Source organism: Schistocerca gregaria, chromosome 2, assembly GCF_023897955.1.
Source record: "Schistocerca gregaria isolate iqSchGreg1 chromosome 2, iqSchGreg1.2, whole genome shotgun sequence".
NCBI lineage: Eukaryota > Metazoa > Arthropoda > Insecta > Orthoptera > Acrididae > Schistocerca > Schistocerca gregaria.
This window is the reverse complement of record NC_064921.1, coordinates 777,789,998-777,810,290: the sequence shown is the minus strand read 5'-3', so window position 1 is coordinate 777,810,290 and position 20,293 is coordinate 777,789,998. Positions and strand designations below refer to the sequence as shown.

The following is a 20,293-nucleotide window of genomic DNA, read 5'->3' as shown; positions in this document are numbered from 1 at the left end:
GCACGGTACATCCAAACCGTCATCGAACCCATCGTTCTACCATTCCTAGACCGGCAAGGGAACTTGCTGTTCCAACAGGACAATGCGCGTCTGCATGTATCCCGTGCCACCCAACGTGCTCTAGAAGGTGTAAGTCAACTACCCTGGCCAGCAAGATCTCCAGATCTGTCCCCCATTGAGCATGTTTGGGACTGGATGAAGCGTCGTCTCACGCGGTCTGCAAGTCCAGCACGAACGCTGGTCCAACTGAGGCGCCAGGTGGAAATGGCATGGCAAGCCGTTCCACAGGACTACATCCAGCATCTCTACGATCGTCTCCATGGGAGAATAGCAGCCTGCATTGCTGCGAAAGGTGGATATACACTGTACTAGTGCCGACATTGTGCATGCTCTGTTGCCTGTGTCTATGTGCCTGTGGTTCTGTCAGTGTGATCATGTGATGTATCTGACCCCAGGAATGTGTCAATAAAGTTTCCCCTTCCTGGGACAATGAATTCACAGTGTTCGTATTTCAGTTTCCAGGTGTGTATGATGCATGCTGATAACCATGTCGTGACGGTAAAGAGCACTTCAACTACTTCAGCAGGCGGATATATCAGACCCGAAACGGTGTCTATATTGCTGAATAAAACATTTGCAGATTATAATGATCAGAGCACTGTTTCCTCCACCATATAATATGCCACCATGTACTGAAACTGTGTACCATAAAAAAACATGCATCCCTAAATATCCGTATATAGCAGCTTTTCACCGCTTTTATCTGTCAATTATTTCAGATCTACCGCGATGAAAGGCAATGACAAGAGACAGTTGAAGACATGGAGGTGAAATGGCCATTCCTACACGGCCTACGCCACAACGACGACGAGCGCTTCACAGACAGAGCGCGCCTAGGATTCGGGCTTTGGTGGTACGGCTGCAGCGGAACCTTCGGCGTCATTTCTACGGTAACTACCAGCAGACATTGTGACATTTGGTGGTGAACAGTTTGGGACATAATGATTTCGAATTTTGTAAGGAACACTTGTACACAAACGCGATATTAGTAAGAAGCATCCTGTCAATGGATGCGAATAGTGTAATACCACAGCTGCACACTTGGTTGCAACGGCAGTTGCAAACAAAACACTGCGTGAGGCCATAACGAGCTGTTGCCTTCGCGGTTATAGTCACTGAATCCATCCCAAGCACCCCTATATTTTCCTTTTTGGTCAGTCTCGTGCAGAAACCGAATGCAACACATAGAAATCATAAATATAAAATTCTGTACTTAAAAATGTATTCTCGCCTAAGGATACTAAAATCCGAACGTTTGTGCTTACACAGATACACTGCTTAGGCAAAACAGTTACCACTTGGTTAATAGTGTGTTTGTCCAACTTCGGGCCACAGATTTTTTTTTCTTTTTTCATGAGCCCTCTTCTGACTGGTTTGACACGGCCCGCTACGAATTTCTGTCCTATGCCAACCTTCTCATATCCCTTCCCTTTGCAACCTCCGTCGTCAATTATCTGCTGGATTTATTCCGGTCTCCGTCTTCTTCTACATTTTGGCCCTCTGCAGCTCCCTCTAGTACATGGAAGTTAGTCCCTGGTGTCATAATGTGTCCTACCATTCTGTCCCTTCTTGCCAGTGATTTCCATATATTCGTTTCCTCGCCGATTCTGCGGAGAACCTCATTCCTCAGCTTATCAGTCCACCAAATTTTCAGAATTTACGTGTTGGACCACATGTCAAATGCTTCTGTTCTCTTCTGTTCTCTTCTGTTCTCTTCTGTTCCGGTTTTCCTGCAGTACATGTCTCACTGCCATACAATGCTGTGCTCCAAACGAACATTCTCAGGAATTTCTTCCTTAAATTCAGGCCTTTGTTTGATACTAGTAGACTTCTCTTGCCCAGGATTGGCCTTTTTTCCAGTGCTATTCTGCATTTCATGTCCTTCTTGCTCAGTCCGTCGTGGGTTATATTGCTGCCTAGGTAGCAGAATCCCTTATCTTCATGTATCTCGTGATCACCAATTATGATGCTAAAAAAAAAAGGTTCAAATGGGTCTGAGCACTATGGACCTTAACATCTGAGGTCATCAGTCCCCTAGAACTTAGAACTACTTAAACCTAACTAACCTAAGAACATCACACACATTCATGCGCGAGGCAGGATTCGAACCTGCGACCGTGGCGGTCACGCGGTTCCAAACTGAAGCGCCTAGAACCGCACGGCCTTTCCGGTCGGCTTATGATTTTAAAACTTTATCTCCTTTCTCATTTCTGCAGCTTTAATTACTGTCGGCTTTCTTCGAATTACTCTCAACTCATATTCTGTACACATTAGTCTATTCATTCCATTCAGCCGGCCACGGTGGCCGAAATCTTCTAGGCGCTTCAGTCTGGAACAGCTTTGCTGCTACGGTCGCAGGGCATTGATGTGTGAATATGTCCTTAGCTTAGTTAGGTTTAAGTAGTTCTATGAATAGGGGGCTGATGACCTCGGATGTTAAGTCCCATAGTGCTCAGAGCCATTTGAACCATTCCATTCAACATCTGCTTTAATTCTTCCTGTCTTTCACTGTGAATAGCAATGTCGTCGGCTAATCTTAACATTAGTATCCTTTGACCTTGAAGCTTATTTTCCACTCTTTAACCTGGCTGATTACAGTGAACTAATATAAGGTGGCGCACGAATAAACGGCCTCGAGTACAGACTGCTTGCCAATTACGCACGATGTGTTGACCGCTACGTGCAGAATAGATAAACATGTAGTAATTAGGCAGTGAACTCCCTAATCGAGTGTCTGGTGGCACATTTTGTAAAGAGAATATGATACTTCTGCAATATTATTTCAGTGGTACAGGGTGGCGCACGAAAAGTCGGCCCCGAGTACTAGACTGCTCATTGTCGCCCACCAATCATCGTCTATTGTTTCGAAGTTGTTGTTCGCATTAGGTTTTTTTTTTATTTCTTTACTGTCTAATTATTACTTGTTTATCTATTCTGTTCGTAGCGGTCAACAAATCGTGCGTAACTGACGAGCAGTCTGTACTCGGGGTCAGTATTTCGTGCGCTACCTTATATTATTTCACTGCGATCAGCCACATAACGCTACAGTTGGCTGACCGAGAGGTTTTGCAGAATCACGAAAATTACAGGTGTGTGAGAATTGTTATGAATAAGAACTCTGTACTTCAGGTGGGAGGCAAGTGCCCCTTCTTGTCCTCTTTCATCCTCATTCACTTATGCTACTAATTTTTCATAAGAGCCATATAACAAAAACACAAATGAACGGTGAACGAGTATAAATGAACGGTTTCCAAAAAAGAGGGATTACTAGTGAACTAGTTCCCAAGGATGAACGAGTTTGCCCATCTCTAGGTGTTCTTACGTAAACAGACTGAGGAAGCCAAAGAAAAATATAAAGAAATCTGAAACGAAACCTACAAAATAGTAAGGCACACACACAGACCCTCATGGGATACATTGATAAGCAGAATATAACATGGCATACACGGTAGACAGGAAGTAGCACAGGCTTATGGAATAATAGTCTCAGTTATGCGACTGGATTCGTGATTTCCTGTCAGAGAGGTCACAGTTCATAGTAATTGACGGAGAGTCTTCGAGCAAAACAGAAGTGATTTCTGACGATCTCCAAGGCTGTGTTAGAGGCTCTCAGTTGTTCCTAAGGCCGGTATTACACTATCAAATTTCTTTGTCAAAGATTTGATCAAAGATGTGATCAAATATTCGTCAAATATATTTGACAAAGATCTTTGACGTGGCGCTAAAAAGGAGTATTACACTGTCATCATACTTTTCGGCAAAGTTCAAGATGGCTGACAACAACTTGTTGTCAACAGCAGTTGCATGTACCACAATTGTTCTGTGTGCACATGCGGAAGAGAAGCGGGGGAAAAAAAGTAAACGTATCTGGGTGAAGGCGTGGGTTTTACGACAACACGATAAAAGCATTCAACAAAACTTGTTACGTGAGCTTGTAGTGGAGGACGTCAAGTCGTACATCAATTGCTTAAGAATGGTGTCTCACGTTGTAAAGCACCTCATCAGCTTCATAATCTTTATTAATTTTATAGATGTCAGTACACACCAATTGTATTTACCGGCAATGTTTATAAAAACACTACAGATGACAGAACGCTGCAGCGATGCTAGCGCTCCACGTGGTAACATGTCACATTGCAGAGAACAGAAGACAAGCAACTTCTTTGATCAAATCTACAGCGATGCCCTAGATTTGATCAAATATTTGGCGACATTTGAGAAAGTTTCCTATTACACCCTCAAATTTCTTTGACAAAGATATTGGACAAATACATTTGATAGTGTAAAACCGGCCTTATCTTCATAAACGATTTAGGAGACAATATGAGCAGCCGTCTTTGGTTGTTTGCAGATGATGCTGTCTTTTATCGTCTAGTAAAGTCATGAGAAGATCAATACAAACTGCAAAAAGATTTAGATACGATATCTGTATGATGCGAAAATGTGAAATTGACTCTAAATAATGAAAAGTGTGAAGTCATCCACATGAGTGCTAAAAGGAATCCGTTTAACTTCGGGTTGCATGATAAATCAGTCAAATCTAAAGGCCGTAAATTCAACTAAATACCTAGGAATTACTACCACGGATAACTTAAACTGCGAAGAACACATACAAAATGTTGTGGATAAGGCGAACCAAAGACTATGTTTTATTGGCAGAACACTTAGAAGATGTAACATATCTACTAAAGAGACTGTCTACTCTACGCTTGTTCGTCCTCTTTCGGAGTACTGCTGTGCGTTGTGGGATCCTTACTGGGTAGGATTATTGGAGCACATCGAGAAAGGTCAAAGAAGAGCCGCACGTTTTGTATTATTGGTAAATAGGGGATAGGGCGTCACTGAAATGATGCAGGATTCGGGATGGACATCATTAAAACAAAGTCGTTTCTCGTTGCGGTGGGAGCTTCTCACGAAATTTCAACCACCAACTTTCTCCTTTGAATGTGGCGCCGACCTACTTAGGGAAAAACGATCATTACAAAATAAGATAAATAAGGGTGTTCGTTTTTTCCGCTCGCTGCTTGACATTGAAATAATAGAGAATTATTGTGAAGGCCGGTCGATGAATCCTCTCCCAGGCACTCAAGTGTAATTTTGAGAGTATCCATGTACATATAGATCTAGATGGTCAGGCATGGACGATGAGGGCCAATACAGGCTGTTTTTTTCCACCAATGGCAAGAAATGAAGCTAGCCTAACACAAATAAAAGATATCTAAACCCCTTATCCTCATCCTATCAGATAACGAATACAGTTTCTTTCACTGGCATATAAGAAATTAACTTTTTCTCATTCAGCATTCATCAAAGATACCATTTGCAACAGCGGTCGAAACTTTAGAGAACGGTGTGGTTGGAAATAAAGTACAGGCTTTGTACTCCGCGATCGCAGTATAGAAACTTTTATTGTTTCAAGATGACCGGTTTGAACAGTCTTATGCTGCAATCGTCTAATCTAAGGGGCGAACACGAAGATAATGAAGGGGGGGGGGGGGGAAGTTAAATTAATTTCACCTATTATAAGAAATAAAAATTTCACGTACCTTATAGAACTTGTTACAAAAGTGCCATGCTACATTACATGAAGTCAAAGCACAAAAGGCACTCCACACATACACATATCTTCATAAAATGTTCACAGCTGATAACAACCTCGTACCGTCCCTTGCACAATCGGCATCGGACATGACTACCAAGTCATATTTACATAAAGGCGGCAAATCCACTACAAAGTTTCCTGTCTCGCCGCGGCGCGCCGTTGGGTTGCGTAAGTAGTATACGCTAAATGTCCACATGGCGTGCTTCCAAGCAATGGATAGGGGTGCACCAAAAATAAAGGTGGATTTGATTTTTACAAAAAAATGTCTGATAAAGCTATACAGAATACCAAGTGACCATAAATTTACAATTACCATGGTCTTACATTTCATATAAAGTCTATAGTCTTACAGTGTGAAAATTACAGTAATATATTTTTTTTAAATTAACCCATATCTTCAAGCAACAAAGCAACACGACGCAAAGAGAAAGTCGCATGATGTGAGCGCGAATGCTAAGCCGGCTTGACCAGGAAGGATCCCGCAAACTATCACGCATGGAAAGGTTTAAGCGTACACAAAAACCACGTGGGGCTTAACTTACTTCAATAATCACCTAATTCAGATGAAAGCCTATTGAGTGCGAGCTGCCCTTTACAGAGTCACTTCGAAATTATGTATAGCATAAAAAGTAATGCAGACAACTACAAAAAAGTTAAAGGTATGAAAAAAAAGTGTGGTGAATAGTTGATGACAGTGCATGAGGATGTCTGTAATCCATGTTGTGTGTCAGAAACTAGTATTTAAACAAATAGAAATGACGAAAACCGAGTAGCTGGCCGGAGTCCGTGCTCCATTTTTAGTATTCTGGCTAAGGGATGAGACGGAATCTGTTGTATCCACAACCATCACATGCTAATACGATTACAAAGGTGCAAATTAAATCACTAGACGGACACATGATAATTGACTGCAATATGAGATACCCACTGCGTAGTGTGTATTGCTTATACACTGAAGCGAAAAGAAACTGGTATAGGCATGCGTATTCAGATACACTGATATGTAAACTGGCAGAATACGGCGCTGCGGTCGGCAACGCCTATATATGACAACAAGTGTCTGGCGCAATTGTTAAATCAGTTACTGCTGCTACAATAGCAGGTTATCAAGATTTAACTGAGTTTGATCGTGGTGGCGATGAAGTGGGGATTTTCCCGTGCGGCCATTTCAAAAGGTTCAAATGGCTCTGAGCACTATGGGACTTAACATCTGAGGTCATCAGTTTCCTAGAACTTATAATTACTTAAACCTAACTAACCTAAGGACATCACACACATCCATGCCCGAGGCAGAATTCGAACCTGCGACCGTAGCGGTCGCGCGGTTCCAGGCTGAAGCGCCTAGAACCGCTCGGCCACAAAGGCCGGCAGTACGACCATTTCACGAGTGTACCTTGAATATCAGGAATCGGTTAAACATCAAATCTCCGACATCGCTGGGGCCGGAAAAAGATCCTGAAAGAACGGGACCACGACGACTGAGGAGAATCGTTTAACGTGACAGAAGTGCAACCCTTCCCTACTAACACTGGACTGATGATGGCTGGAAACATGTTGCCTGGTCGGACGAGTCTCGTTTCAAATTGTATCGAGGGGATAGCCGTGTACAGGTATGGAGACAACCAATCCATGGTCCCTGCGTATCAGCATGGGACTGTTCAAGCTAGTCGAAGCTCTGTAATGGTGTGGGGCGTGTGCAATTGGACTGATGTGGGACCCCTGATACGTCTAGATATGACTCTGATAGGTGGGCCGCTCGTAAGCATCTTGTCTGATTACCTGCATCCATTCATGTCCATTGTGAATTCCGACGGACTTGGGCAATCAGCAGGACAATGCGACACCCCACATGTCCGGAATTGCTATTGAGTGGCTCCAGGAACACTCTTCCGAGTTTAAACACTTCCGCTGGCCACCAAGCTCCCCCAACATGAACATTATAAGCATATCTGGGATGCCTTGCAACGTGATGTTCAGAAGAGGTCTCCACCGCCTCGTACTCTTAGGATTTATGGATAGTCCTGCAGCAGGATTCATGGTGTCAGTTCTCTCCAGCACTACTTCAGACATTGGTCGAGTCCATGCAACGTCGTGTTGCGGCAGTTCTGTGTGCTCGTCGGGACCCCACACGATATTAGGCAGGTGTACCAGTTTCTTTGGCGTTTCGGTGTAGAAGGAGCATTCTGAATTCTAGAAACGTTCCACTGTAAATTATCAGCTCTGAGTTAATCCATCTAATCCAGGTGCTTTTATGTTTTTTTGCTTACTTGACGCCTGTTTTAATTCTGTCACATCTATTAGATTGTCTCTTCCTCTGCTTTCTCTTCCGTAGGAACTTCTGAATCAGGCTTCTACCAGAATTTCATGCAGTGATTTATCCAGTCTTCTGAACGAATGATATTTATATTTGCAGTATTCTTGTCTGTTATTTTTAGCTGCCTGATCCTATTATTCCATAAGCGCGGCCGGCTGAAGTGGCCGTGTGGTTCTAGGCACTGCAGTTTGGAACCGCGAGATCGCTACGGTCGCAGGTTCGAATCCTGCCTCGGGCATGGATGTGTGTGATGTCCTTAGGTTAGTTAGGTTTAACTAGTTCTAAGTTCTATGGGACTAATGACCTCAGAAGTTGAGTCCCATAGTGCTCAGAGCAATTTGAATCATTTTAACCATAAGCGCGCAATTTCACTACAAGCCGCTTGTGAGGCACGGTGTCAATAGGCTTCTGGAAATCTATAAATACGGAATCAGTTTTAAATCCCTTGTCAATAGCACTCAGATTAGATTAGATTAGATTAGATTAATACTTGTTCCATAGATCATGAATACGACACTTCGTAATGATGTGGAACGTGTCAGGTTAATAAAAGATGTCTGTACAAGAAATTACATTACACAAAATATTGCATGACACTAATGATTAAGTTTTTTTTTTTTTTTTTTACTTAGTTTATATCTAAAAATTCAGCCAATGAGTAGAAGGAGTTGTCATCTAGAAATTCTTTTAATTTATTTTTAAATGTTAGTTAGCTATCTGTCAGGCTTTTGATGCTGTTTGGTAGGTGCCCAAAGACTTTTGTGGCAGCATAATTTACCCCTTTCTGTGCCAAAGTCAGATTTAACCCTGCATAGTGAAGATCATCCTTTCTCCTGGTGTTATAGGTATGCACACTGCTATTACTTTTGAATCGGGTTGGATTATTATCAACAAATTTCATAATGGAATATATATATTCTGTGAGGATCCCTAGATCCTTAAATAGATGTCTGCAGGATGACCGTGGGTGGGCTCCAGCAATTATTCTGATTACACGTTTTTGTGCAATGAATACTTTTATAGTCAACGATGAATTACCCCAGAATATGATGCCATGCGAAAGCAGTGAATGAAAGTAGGCATAGTAAGCTAATTTACTGAGATTATTATCACCAAAATTTGCAATAACCCTAATAGCATACGTAGCTGAACTCAGACGTTTCAGCAGACCATCAATGTGTTGCTTCCAGTTTAACCTCTCATCAATGGACACACCTAAAAATTTTGAAAATTCTACCTTAGCTACAGACTTCTGTTCAAATTCTATATTTATTACTGGAGTTGTGCCATTTACTGTACGGAACTGTATATACTGTGTTTTATCAAAATTTAAAGAGAGTCCGTTTGCTGAGAACCACTTAATAATTTTGTGAAAAACATCATTTACAATTACATCACTTAGTTCTTGGTTTTTGGATGTTATTACTATACTTGTATCATCAGCAAAAAGAACTAACTTTGTATCTTCATCAATGTGGAATGGTAAGTCATTAATGTATATCAAGAACAGTAAAGGACCTAAGACCGAACCCTGTGGGACCCCGTGCTTGATAGCACCCCAGTTTGAGGAATCAGCTGTTGTTTTAACATTACACGAACCACTTATTTCAACTTTCTGCATTCTTCCAGTTAAGTATGAATTAAACCATTTGTGCACTGCCCCACTCAAACCATAATGATTTAGCTTATCTAAAAGAATTCCATGATTTACACAATCAAAGGCCTTTGAGAGATCACAAAAAATACCAATGGGTGATGTCCGGTTATTCAGAGCATTTAATATTTGATCAGTGAAAGCATATATAGCATTTTCTGTTGAAAAGCCTTTCTGAAAACCAAACTGACATTTTGTTAGTACTTTATTTTTACAAATATGGGAGGCTGCTCTTGAATACATTACTTTCTCAAAACTTTTTGATAGAGCTGTCAGAAGAGTGATTGGGCGGTAGTTGTTGACATCTGACGTATCCCCCTTTTTATGCAATGGTTCGTGTGAGTAAAGAGTTAATTGTGATGTTTTTTAAATCCGTGTTGACTGTGTGTCAATAGACCGTTCTCTTCGATAATTACGAAAACAGCTTTTTCCACAAATGTATAAGAACTTAAAGCCCGTATTACACCACGTGCCTAAACCGTACACCTATGCACCAACGCCCCTAACGTGCATACCTGTAACTACAGACTGGTTCACTTCCGACCTATGACACCTTCCACGCGGGATATACCTATCGCGCATGCGTAGCAGCAAACTACGCGCGAAAAGAAAGTAGATGTCTTATGTCCTGATGCCTTGTAAAGTCGTTCGTTATACCGCGCTTAACTCAAGGGCGACTGTATGATGTACTGAAGCGTCATACGTTCAAATTATTTGTGAACTCAAGGTTCCTATTTATAAAGAAATTGTTTTCTGCCAGTATGTATTAAGTAATAGTTTTTCTCTAATGTAGGTTAGTACTGCTCTGTATTACATACGCAACAGTTTTATATTACGACATTTGATTACACAGGTATGTGCATATCGAAATTTACATTTATACAGCATATTGCACATGGAGGATCCACTTGTTTTTGGAGCTGTTACCCTGGCAGTGACAGTAAATCTTCGGATTAGGGCAGAACGGCGACGAAAACGAAAAGTCAAACGATGTTGGGTTCGACACTGGCTGACAAGAAGGGTGGAAGGCAGGGAAATATATTCATTGTTAATTAAAGAACTGAGGCCGGAAGATCCACAAGAATTTCGGAACTCCGTTAGGAGGGACATGGCCTGTTTCGAGAAGCTGCTGTCTATGATAGAAGATGGAAACAGAAAATGTGACACAGCCTTGAGGGAGGCTATCACACCTTCTAGAGAGTAAGAATTATATGGTTATGTTTTGTGATCATACCAGCCTATATCACTAATAAAATACCGGTGAATGCCCTGTTATGTTGCTGGCTGGTTGTAACATTACGTTTCCTGGCGAATGGGGAATCTTTTAAGAGACTGGCTTTTAGCCACAATATAGAAGAGCCCACCATCTCAAAAGTTGTTGTAGATGTATGGACTGCAATTTGCAACACATTAAATGACCAATACTTAGGTGACGTTGTGTTATTTTTCCATGTTTGGACTATACTCAGAATTTTACAGTCCTCATCTGTCGCACTGGGCATGTTGAAATCAAGCAAGAGGTGCAATTAAATCAAACCTGAATTTTCGTAAACTAAGGCATTACGATACAAATCGAAAATCATCGTATAACGTTATATGCATATTCCTCAAAAAGAAACGATTTCCGACTACCTTATTATGATACAGTGGATCATACATACACCTTTCCTCGCTGTATGCCTGATTTCAGACGCTTAATTCCTCTTTGCTCCATTTCATTTCTAGAGTATGAAGCTATCAATAGAAAAAATCTTTTCACAAACAGCTAGTATATAAGAGTCTACTGCAAAAAAAAAGTTTCTTTCCTGCATTTGTTGAACCTATTTATTGAAAAAAAAATGAAGATCCCAACGCGAAAAATTCCCAACACAACCGTCTGAAATTAGCCACTAGACGCCTAACAATAACCAAACAACAAGCAGAAAGCACCGTGGTACACCCTTTTGCGCATGCGCGAATTATCGCTGCCTACTGCGCATGCACAGATTGACGGCAGTTTAGAACTGCTCTCTATTCTGCGTGCAGATAATGTGTCTGCTAATTTTCGTAGTTTCACCCGTTCTACCGCTAGATGGGTGTCGCGATAGACCAGTACCGTTCGCGGCGGATCGTCGTGTAATACCGGCTTAAGTCTTTTAGGCTGCAGCGACTGGACACTCAGAGCTCCCTCACTGGCTCTTCCCGCTCATCCCCTCGCATCGCGACTGCGCCGGGCGCTCGCTGTGCTAACTGAATCGCAGTGTTGTGTTTGTTTCCAGGGTGGGCAGCGGCGATGGAGTCGGGTGGCAAGTTCCGCTCTGCGCTGCGGCTGATGTACCTCGAGTTCGCCGCCAACACGGGCATCCACGGCCTCAAGTACATCACCGAGGACGGCCGGCGGCCTTTCGAGAGGTAAAAACAGCGACTCCACACAGTCGTACGCACAAGCTGAGGCAAACACCAATATAAAATCACACTTCACTGCCTATACTGTTTATTTATTGAAAATGGGACACATGTCAGAGACAGCAAAGGACTTGGGAGAACAGTTGAATGGAATGGGCAGTGTCTTTAAAGGAGGATATAAGATGAACACCAACAAAAGCAAAACGACGATAATGGAATGTAGTCGAATTAAATCACGTGGTCCGGGGGGGGGGGGGGGGATTAAAACATGGTTCAAATGGCTCTGAGAACTATGGGACTTAACTTCTGAGGACATCAGTCCCCTAGAATTAGAACTACTTAAACCTAACTAACCTAAGGACATAACACACATCCATGCCCGAGGCAGGATTCGAACCTGCGACCATAGCGGTCGCACGGTTCCAGACTGTAGCGCCTAGAACCGTTCGGCCACAACGGCCGGATGGGAGAATTAGATTAGGTAATGAGACACTTAAATTAGTAGATGAGTTCTGCTATTTGGGAAGCAAATTAACTGAGGATGGTCGAAGTATAGGTGATATGAAATGTAGACTGCCGTTTCTGAATAAGAGAAATTTGTTAACAATGAGTATAGATTTGACTGTCAGGAAGTCCTTTCTGAAAGCATTTGTGTGGAGTGTAGCCATGTATGGATGTGAACATGGACGATAAACAGTTTAGACAGGAAGGGAACAGAAGCTTTGAAATGTGGTGCTACAGAGTAATGTTGAAGATTTAGATGGGTAGATCACATAATCAATGTGGAAGTACTGAACAGAATTGGTGAGAAAACGAATTTATGGCACAGCTTGACCATAAGAAGGGATCGATTGGTAGGACACATTCGGAGGTATCAAGAGAATACCAATTTAGTGCTGGAGGGAAGCGTGGAGGGTAAAAATCGTATAGGGAGCCTAAGGGATGAATACAGTAAGCAGATTCAGAGGGGTGTTGGTTGCAGTAGTTACTCGGGGACTTGCACAGGATAGAGTAGCTTGGAGAGTTCCTGCAAACCAGCCTTTCGACTAAAGACCACAATAACAACAACAGGGTGCATGTGGCAAAATACAGTGCTCACGAGTGCCATGACCCAGTTTCCCGGAAATTTCGGTCAGTGGAAAAAAGTTCAAATAAACTAAAAAGTGTCCTGGCTGATACGTAGATACTCGACCATTTCTGACGAAACGCCCGTCAAATTTTCTACGCAATTTATAAGTCTTTCAGCAGTCGATACACTCAGCCCTAGTAGTGGCATTTAGCTAGCGTCGCGGATTCTCTGTTTTACGTCCCGTCTTCGAAACCCGATTGTAGTTTGTTTTATTTTATTACTCTTTCATTTATCTAGCCATGTCCGTAGAAGACTGCAATACGAATATTTCTTATCAAGTTAGGAGGTACAAGACCCTTATATTAACTGTAAAATTACAACTAGGTTTCGCAACAAGTGCCATACATCTGTTATATCATACATGTGTCCATCATACATGTCAGGAGCTACAATCGTTTTAAATTATCATATTCTTGAATTTTATTCTTACATCAGTCCTTAAGTCATATATGGTATTCTTATTTTTATTCTCCAGAAAGATTTTTGTGGCTTCCCTTGGATTATAACGGTCGTAGAAACATTCAAAACACAGATATTCGGAACACCAGGAACATCACTCGAAGGTAGGTTCGCCACAGCGACATTCTCACCCGGGAAAGAAACGTCAGTAACGTTGCTGAAGGTTTCACCCGTGGGTAAGAATTTCGCGGCAGACCAGACACAACCGATCAGTTTTGGGTAACCTGGCGCTTGTGATTGCGAATCAGGATTCACTGCAGGAATTTCACCTAAAATAGTTTAAAATAATTTTTTCATTCATTTTTTTTTTAATTCATCAACCAGGAACACTATTACTATTCACGAATAACGACAAAGTTATTTCAGTATACATTAGAAAACATTCCTGTAGTAATCTTCGACGGACGTGGATAGATAAATGAAACACAAAAATAAAAGTAAATTAGGGTTGCGAACACGGGGCTCAAAAGTGTAAAGCAGCGACGCTAACTTTTGTGCCACCGCTTCCGTTGAACCATTAACTCGCTCAAAGACATATAAAGTAGCTCGAAAACTTTGACTGTCGTTTTGTCAGAAACGGCCGACTATCTACGGATAAGCCAGGACAGGTGTTGGCTTGTGCCTTTCCAAGCTTTCCCGTCGGATATGTAGTAAGCTGTCTTCACGGGTGTCGTGCAAATTCGACAATATTTCCTCGGAGCAACTGGCCGACATCTTCAGGTGGTTCAGCCTTGCTGGTGGCTAGGTACGACTGACGGTATCCGCAGTGTGTAGAACACGCACGTGAAGAATGCGCAGGCGCAGGTCAGTTATTTGCAGACAGCTTGCGCCATACTGAAACGCCCTCTGCCGAAAGGGGCGTCCCTCCTGCGCATGCGCTGTACACTATATTTACTAACAATGCGGCCAGACGTCACTCACTATAAACTATTCTAGACCAATGTCATGACAGGTCTGTTATCGAAAAATCTTGATTTTTCTCGTCGTGATTTAATAGTAGCCAATGCAGGGTTCCAGGCTGTACTCAGTTGAAATCCCGCGTCCTTGTTGATGAAATTATCAGCTGTGCGCATATGCATTGCCTCCTTAATGACGCAATCCCAGAAAGATGTTGCCGAGGATGAAACTTCTGCCTTTTCACGAGTCATGCGATGTCCTGTATTCACACAGTTTTCCGCAATTGCCGACTTCTCCGGTTGGCGAAGGGCGTGTATGTCGCTGATGTTGTACTGTGGGACGTGACTGCCCCACATTGACAAGGAATCTTGTACACACCATGTTTCTTCGGGCCAAGATCATCCTTAACCGGATCCAACAGGTTCCTTAGTTTTGCAGATGGCCTGAAAACACAATATCATATTCAGAAGAAACCGAAATCACGAAGATTGGCTAAAATTTACAGACGCGCGAGATTTGGCACGGACTTCAATGCGAGATGCCTTTAATAGGTTCCACAACGAAACATTGTCTCGAAATTTGGTAGAAAATCGGAAGAAATTTTGGTCGTATTTAAAGTACACAAGCGGCAAGACACAGTCAATAGCTTCGCTGCGCAGTGCCGATGGTACTGTTCCCGACGACTGTGCCGCTAAAGCGGAGTTATTGAACGCAGTTTTCCGAAATTCCTTCACCAGGGAAGACGAATGGAATATTCCAGAATTTGAAACACGAACATCTGCCACCATGAGTTTTTTAGAAGTAGATACCTTAGGGGTTGCGAAGCAACTCAAATCGCTTGATACGGGCAAGTCTTCAGGTCCAGATTGTATACCGATTAGGTTCCTTTCAGATTACGCTGATACAATAGCTCCCTACTTAGCAATCATATACAACCGCTCGCTCACCGATAGATCTGTACCTACAGATTGGAAAATTGCGCAGGTCGCACCAGTGTTCAAGAAGGGTAGTAGGAGTAATCCATCGAACTACAGACCTATATCATTGACGTCGGTTTGCAGTAGGGTTTTGGAGCATATACTGTATTCAAACATTATGAATCACCTCGAAGGGAACGATCTATTGATACGTAATCAGCATGGTTTCAGAAAACATCGTTCTTCAGCTCTTTATTCGCACGAAGTAATGGCCCCTATCGACAGGGGATCTCAAGTTGATTCCGTATTTCTAAATTTCCGGAAAGCTTTTGACACCGTTCCTCACAAGCGACTTCTAATCAAGCTGCGAGCCTATGGGGTATCGTCTCAGTTGTGCGACTGGATTCGTGATTTCCTGTCAGGAAGATCGCAGTTCGTAGTAATAGACGGCAAATCATCGAGTAAAACTGAAGTGATATCAAATGTCCCCCAGGGACATTTGGGGGAGCAGTTCTCTTAGGTTGTTCGCAGATGACGTTGTAATTTACCGTCTAGTAAGGTCATCCGAAGACCAGTATCAGTTGCAAAGCGACTTAGAAAAAATTGCTGTATGGCGTGGCAGGTGGCAGTTGACGCTAAATAACGAAAAGTGTGAGGTGATCCACATGAGTTCCAAAAGAAATCCGTTGGAATTCGATTACTCGATAAATAGTACAATTCTCAAGGCTGTCAATTCAACTAAGTACCTGGGTGTAAAAATTACGAATAACTTTAGTTGGAAAGACCGCATAGATAATATTGAGGGGAAGGCGAGCCGAAGGTTGCGTTTCATTGGCAGGACATTTAGAAGATGCAACAAGTCCACTAAAGAGACAGCTTACACTACACTCGTTCGTCCTCTGTTAGAATATTGCTGCGCGGTGTGGGATCCTTACCAGGTGGGATTAACGGAGGACATCGAAAGGGTGCAAAAAAGGGCAGCTCGTTTTGTATTATCACGTAATAGGGGAGAGAGTGTGGCAGATATGATACGCGAATTGGGATGGAAGTCATTAAAGCAAAGACGTTTTTCGTCGCGGCGAGATCTATTTACGAAATTTCAGTCACCAACTTTCTCTTCCGAATGCGAAAATATTTTGTTGAGCTCAACCTACATAGGTAGGAATGATCATCAAAATAAAATAAGAGAAATCAGAGCTCGAACAGAAAGGTTTAGGTGTTTCTTTTTCCCGCGCGCTGTTCGGGAGTGGAATGGTAGAGAAATACTATGATTGTGGTTCGATGAACCCTCAGCCAAGCACTTAAATGTGAATTGCAGAGTAGTCATGTAGATGAAGATGTAGATCGTGTCTTCCGAGTACTCTTCCGTTTCTTGACGACGTGGCACCAAAATAGGGCAAAAAGGCCAAAGTGGTGGATGTCTTTGTATCTTCATTCTGCTCCGAAGATTGAACTCGCTTGGGCCTGAATGCATTACTTATCTGTCTCTCAGAATAACTGTCTTGTCGGAAAACTGTCTTCAAATGTTGTATTTCACTCGACAGGCTTTCACGCTTTGTGCAGGATTATGGCCACTTGTGGCCTGCAAATACAGATTTGCATGCGTTGGCTTGTGGTGGACGCTGTGTCCCGAGGTTCCATCTGCTTTCCTTCGTACCAAAACATCAACAAAAGGTAAGGTACCAACGTTTTCCACTTACATTGTGAAGTTTATATTCGGATGGAGCGAATTTAAATGCTGAAGAAACGTAGGTCTTGTGGTCTCACCACAAATGTATCATCCACATACCGCAGAAAACAAGAAGGTTTGAGAGTGCCTGAATGTAGTGCTCTTTCTTCAAAGTGCTCCATTAAATAATTGACCACCACGGGAGACAGATGGCTTCTCATGGCGACACCGTCCACTTGTTTAAAATATTGGTCATGAAATAAGAAGTATGTTGAAGTAAGCACGTGTTTAAATAATGCCACTCTGTCCTCCTCAAACGTGTTGCTAATGAGCTGTAAAGAGTCTTGCAAGAGCAACTTTGTAAATAAAGACAGAAGATGAAAACTTACTAAGAGATTCGGCTATTGCAATCTAAGGCGACCTATGAAATCTTCAGAGTTTCGAATATGATGGTCTTAATTGACTACGTGACGTTCCAATAGTGATGTCAGATATTTGGCAACAAAATAAGTAGGTGCTCCTTTGTTGCTTACAATGGGATGGAGAGACACCCCATTCTCATGGATCTTGGGTAGATCATAAAGTCTAGGAGGAACTGCAGCCTATTGACGCAAACCCTTGGTGACTTGCGCTGAAATCAAGTTTTCCTGATGACTTCCAAAGTCTTTCTTTGGATCCTACCCGTCGGATCACTTTTTAATTTACGGTGGGCATGATCGTCGAGCAGTTTGTATATCTTGCTATTATATTCTGTGCGTGAGAGGAGCACAGTAGCCTTTCCTTTGTCAGTAAGTGAGATGACGATGTCTTTGTCTCCTCTCAGTTCTCGTAGAGCTAATCTCTTCGGCAGCATCCTTGGGAAGTTTCGAAACAGGCTGTTCTATTCCACTAATTACATCACGGATGGGAATGGTCTCCGGTATAGGTGCAAAATTCAGACCCTTTAGGTGCAAAATTCAGACGCTTCCCTAGCACCGAAACTGCAGCGTCGCCCAAAGTCTTCTTCTTGAGATTAATCACAGTACGTCTTCTTGGCAAATCTCCTTGCGTTCGGGCTTCGAGTCGATCGTATTTTGTCATTCGGCGAACCTTAGTTAGTCGTTCAGTCCAACCAGCCAGTGCCCAAGTGGCGCTGTCTACCCAGTTCTAGGATTCCAGTGAGAGGCTCGCTGAAATCTTCAGATGGAGTGATAGTAATTGTCTGGACACCAAGCACAATTACTAACACGTATAGTGCACCCTTCACTCACAAGTGCCACACTTCACCGTTGTTTAATTCTAATTGCAGCCGCAGAGTTTACACAGTCTTTAAATTTAGGAAACGTAAATTTAGCAGACATGTTGGGTTATTTTCAGTTATCTTACAACGATCGAAGTTTCTGCTAAAACGTATGATGGTACCTGCCGAAATCTCGTCAGAGCAATTTTTCCACTCTCTTCGTAGCTCCTTAATGTAGTCCAAACATGTGTCTGTTATTTTGGAAAGGGGAAATACTCAGGATGAGATAAATTTAGTGAGTAAAGTGGATGATGCAAGGTTGACATCTGCTTTCGTACGAGGAACTGACGAGTCACTCAAAAAATTTAGAGAAGTAAACATACAAGCGGCATCTTAACCAACTAAAAATATTATTTTTCGAAAAGTCATAGTTGCGATTGCGAAGAGTTCTGGATGTTGAGAAAGCTATTTACATACACAGCTATAACGTTCTTAATTCTTTAGGCAATAAATTGTAGGCTACTGCCATTTTTCGTGATCTGCCAATATCCTTTTAAGTACATTAGTACATTACAAGCGAACCCCGATTGTTTAAAGAATCGAACACCCATGTATAAAACAGCTTCAAACTTCTGATTACTTTACAAATCTTTTAATGTATGAAATATTTGACTTAAAACATGTAACCGGGAAAAGTTAGGAAATATTTCAAAAAACGCTTAATGTCTGTCAGAAGTCATTAAGTGCTACCGTTATGAAACACTGAATGAATATTATCTGGGTCAATTGCTCTCCATTTTAAGCAGAGCTAATTTTTTACTCATCTCAATGTTTATTGCGTCATATCTCTGAACTGTGTGTCCGCCCGTCGGAATGCCACGCCAAGGGGCCCGGGTTCGATTCCCGGCTGGGGCGGGAGATTTTCTCCGCTCAGAGACTGGGTGTTGTGGTGTCCTCATCATCATTTCATCGCCATCTCCGACGTGCAAGTCGCCCAATATGGCGTCGAATGCAATAAATCTTGCCCTCAGCCGCCGAACTTCCCCGAATGGGGCACTCCCGGTCCACAATGGCGTAGGCTAATTTCCATTTCTGAACTGTGTGTCGTACAGTGAAACACTTATGCAATTACTTTCACTGCAAAGTGTGTTGCGAATAAAGTTAGTAGGAAAAAAGATATAAATTAAAATGTCACGTGCCCTGATGTTGAAGTTTACTGCACGCTATTTTAAGCAAAAGCTATTTAACACGAATCTAAATCCAGAATGAGATTTTCACTCTGCAGCGGAGTGTGCGCTGATATGAAACTTCCTGGCAGATTAAAACTGTGTGCCCGACCGAGACTCGAACCGGGGGCCTTTGCCTTTCGCGGACAAGTGCTCTACCATCTGAGCTACCGAAGCACGACACACGCCCGCTACTCACAGCTTTACTTCTGCCAGTACCTCGTCTCCTACCTTCCAAACTTTACAGAAGCTCTCCTGCGAACCTTGCAGAACTAGCACTCCTGAAAGAAAGGATATTGCGGAGACATGGCTTAGCCACAGGAGTGCTAGTTCTGCAAGGTTCGCAGGAGAGCTTCTGTAAAGATTGGAAGGTAGGAGACGAGGTACTGGCAGAAGTAAAGCTGTGAGTACCGGGTGTGAGTCGTGCTTCGGTAGCTCAGATGGTAGAGCACTTGCCCGCGAAAGGCAAAGGTCCCGAGTTCGAGTCTCGGTCGGGCACACAGCTTTAATCTGCCAGGAAGTTTCACGAATCTAAATGTTTATATCGTCGTGTCTCCTCAACTACTTGCCCCATTTTACCTACATCTACGTCTGCGTCATTACTCTCCAGGCCACCTGATGATATGTGCTGGAAGGCAGCACCGGTACCACTAACTGATCCCCCGTTCGGTGTTCCATTCGCGAATGGCGCGTGAGAAGAATGGTTGTCGGTAGGCCTTTCCATTGGCTCTAATTTCTAGAATTTTCTCGTCTTCGTCATTT

General features: G+C 42.6%; 1 protein-coding gene across 1 annotated transcript in view; it reads left to right on the top strand.

Moving 5' to 3' along the window:
* LOC126335975 (sodium channel protein Nach-like) overlaps positions 1 to 20,293 on the top strand; it is a 212,351-nt gene that overhangs the window by 16,838 nt on the left and 175,220 nt on the right. The window contains exons 2-3 of the mRNA XM_049999452.1: positions 780 to 950; positions 11,889 to 12,021. Of these exons, the coding sequence (XP_049855409.1) occupies positions 833 to 950; positions 11,889 to 12,021 (251 nt within the window). The 5' untranslated portion in view covers positions 780 to 832. The remainder of the gene's footprint in view (positions 1 to 779; positions 951 to 11,888; positions 12,022 to 20,293) is intronic.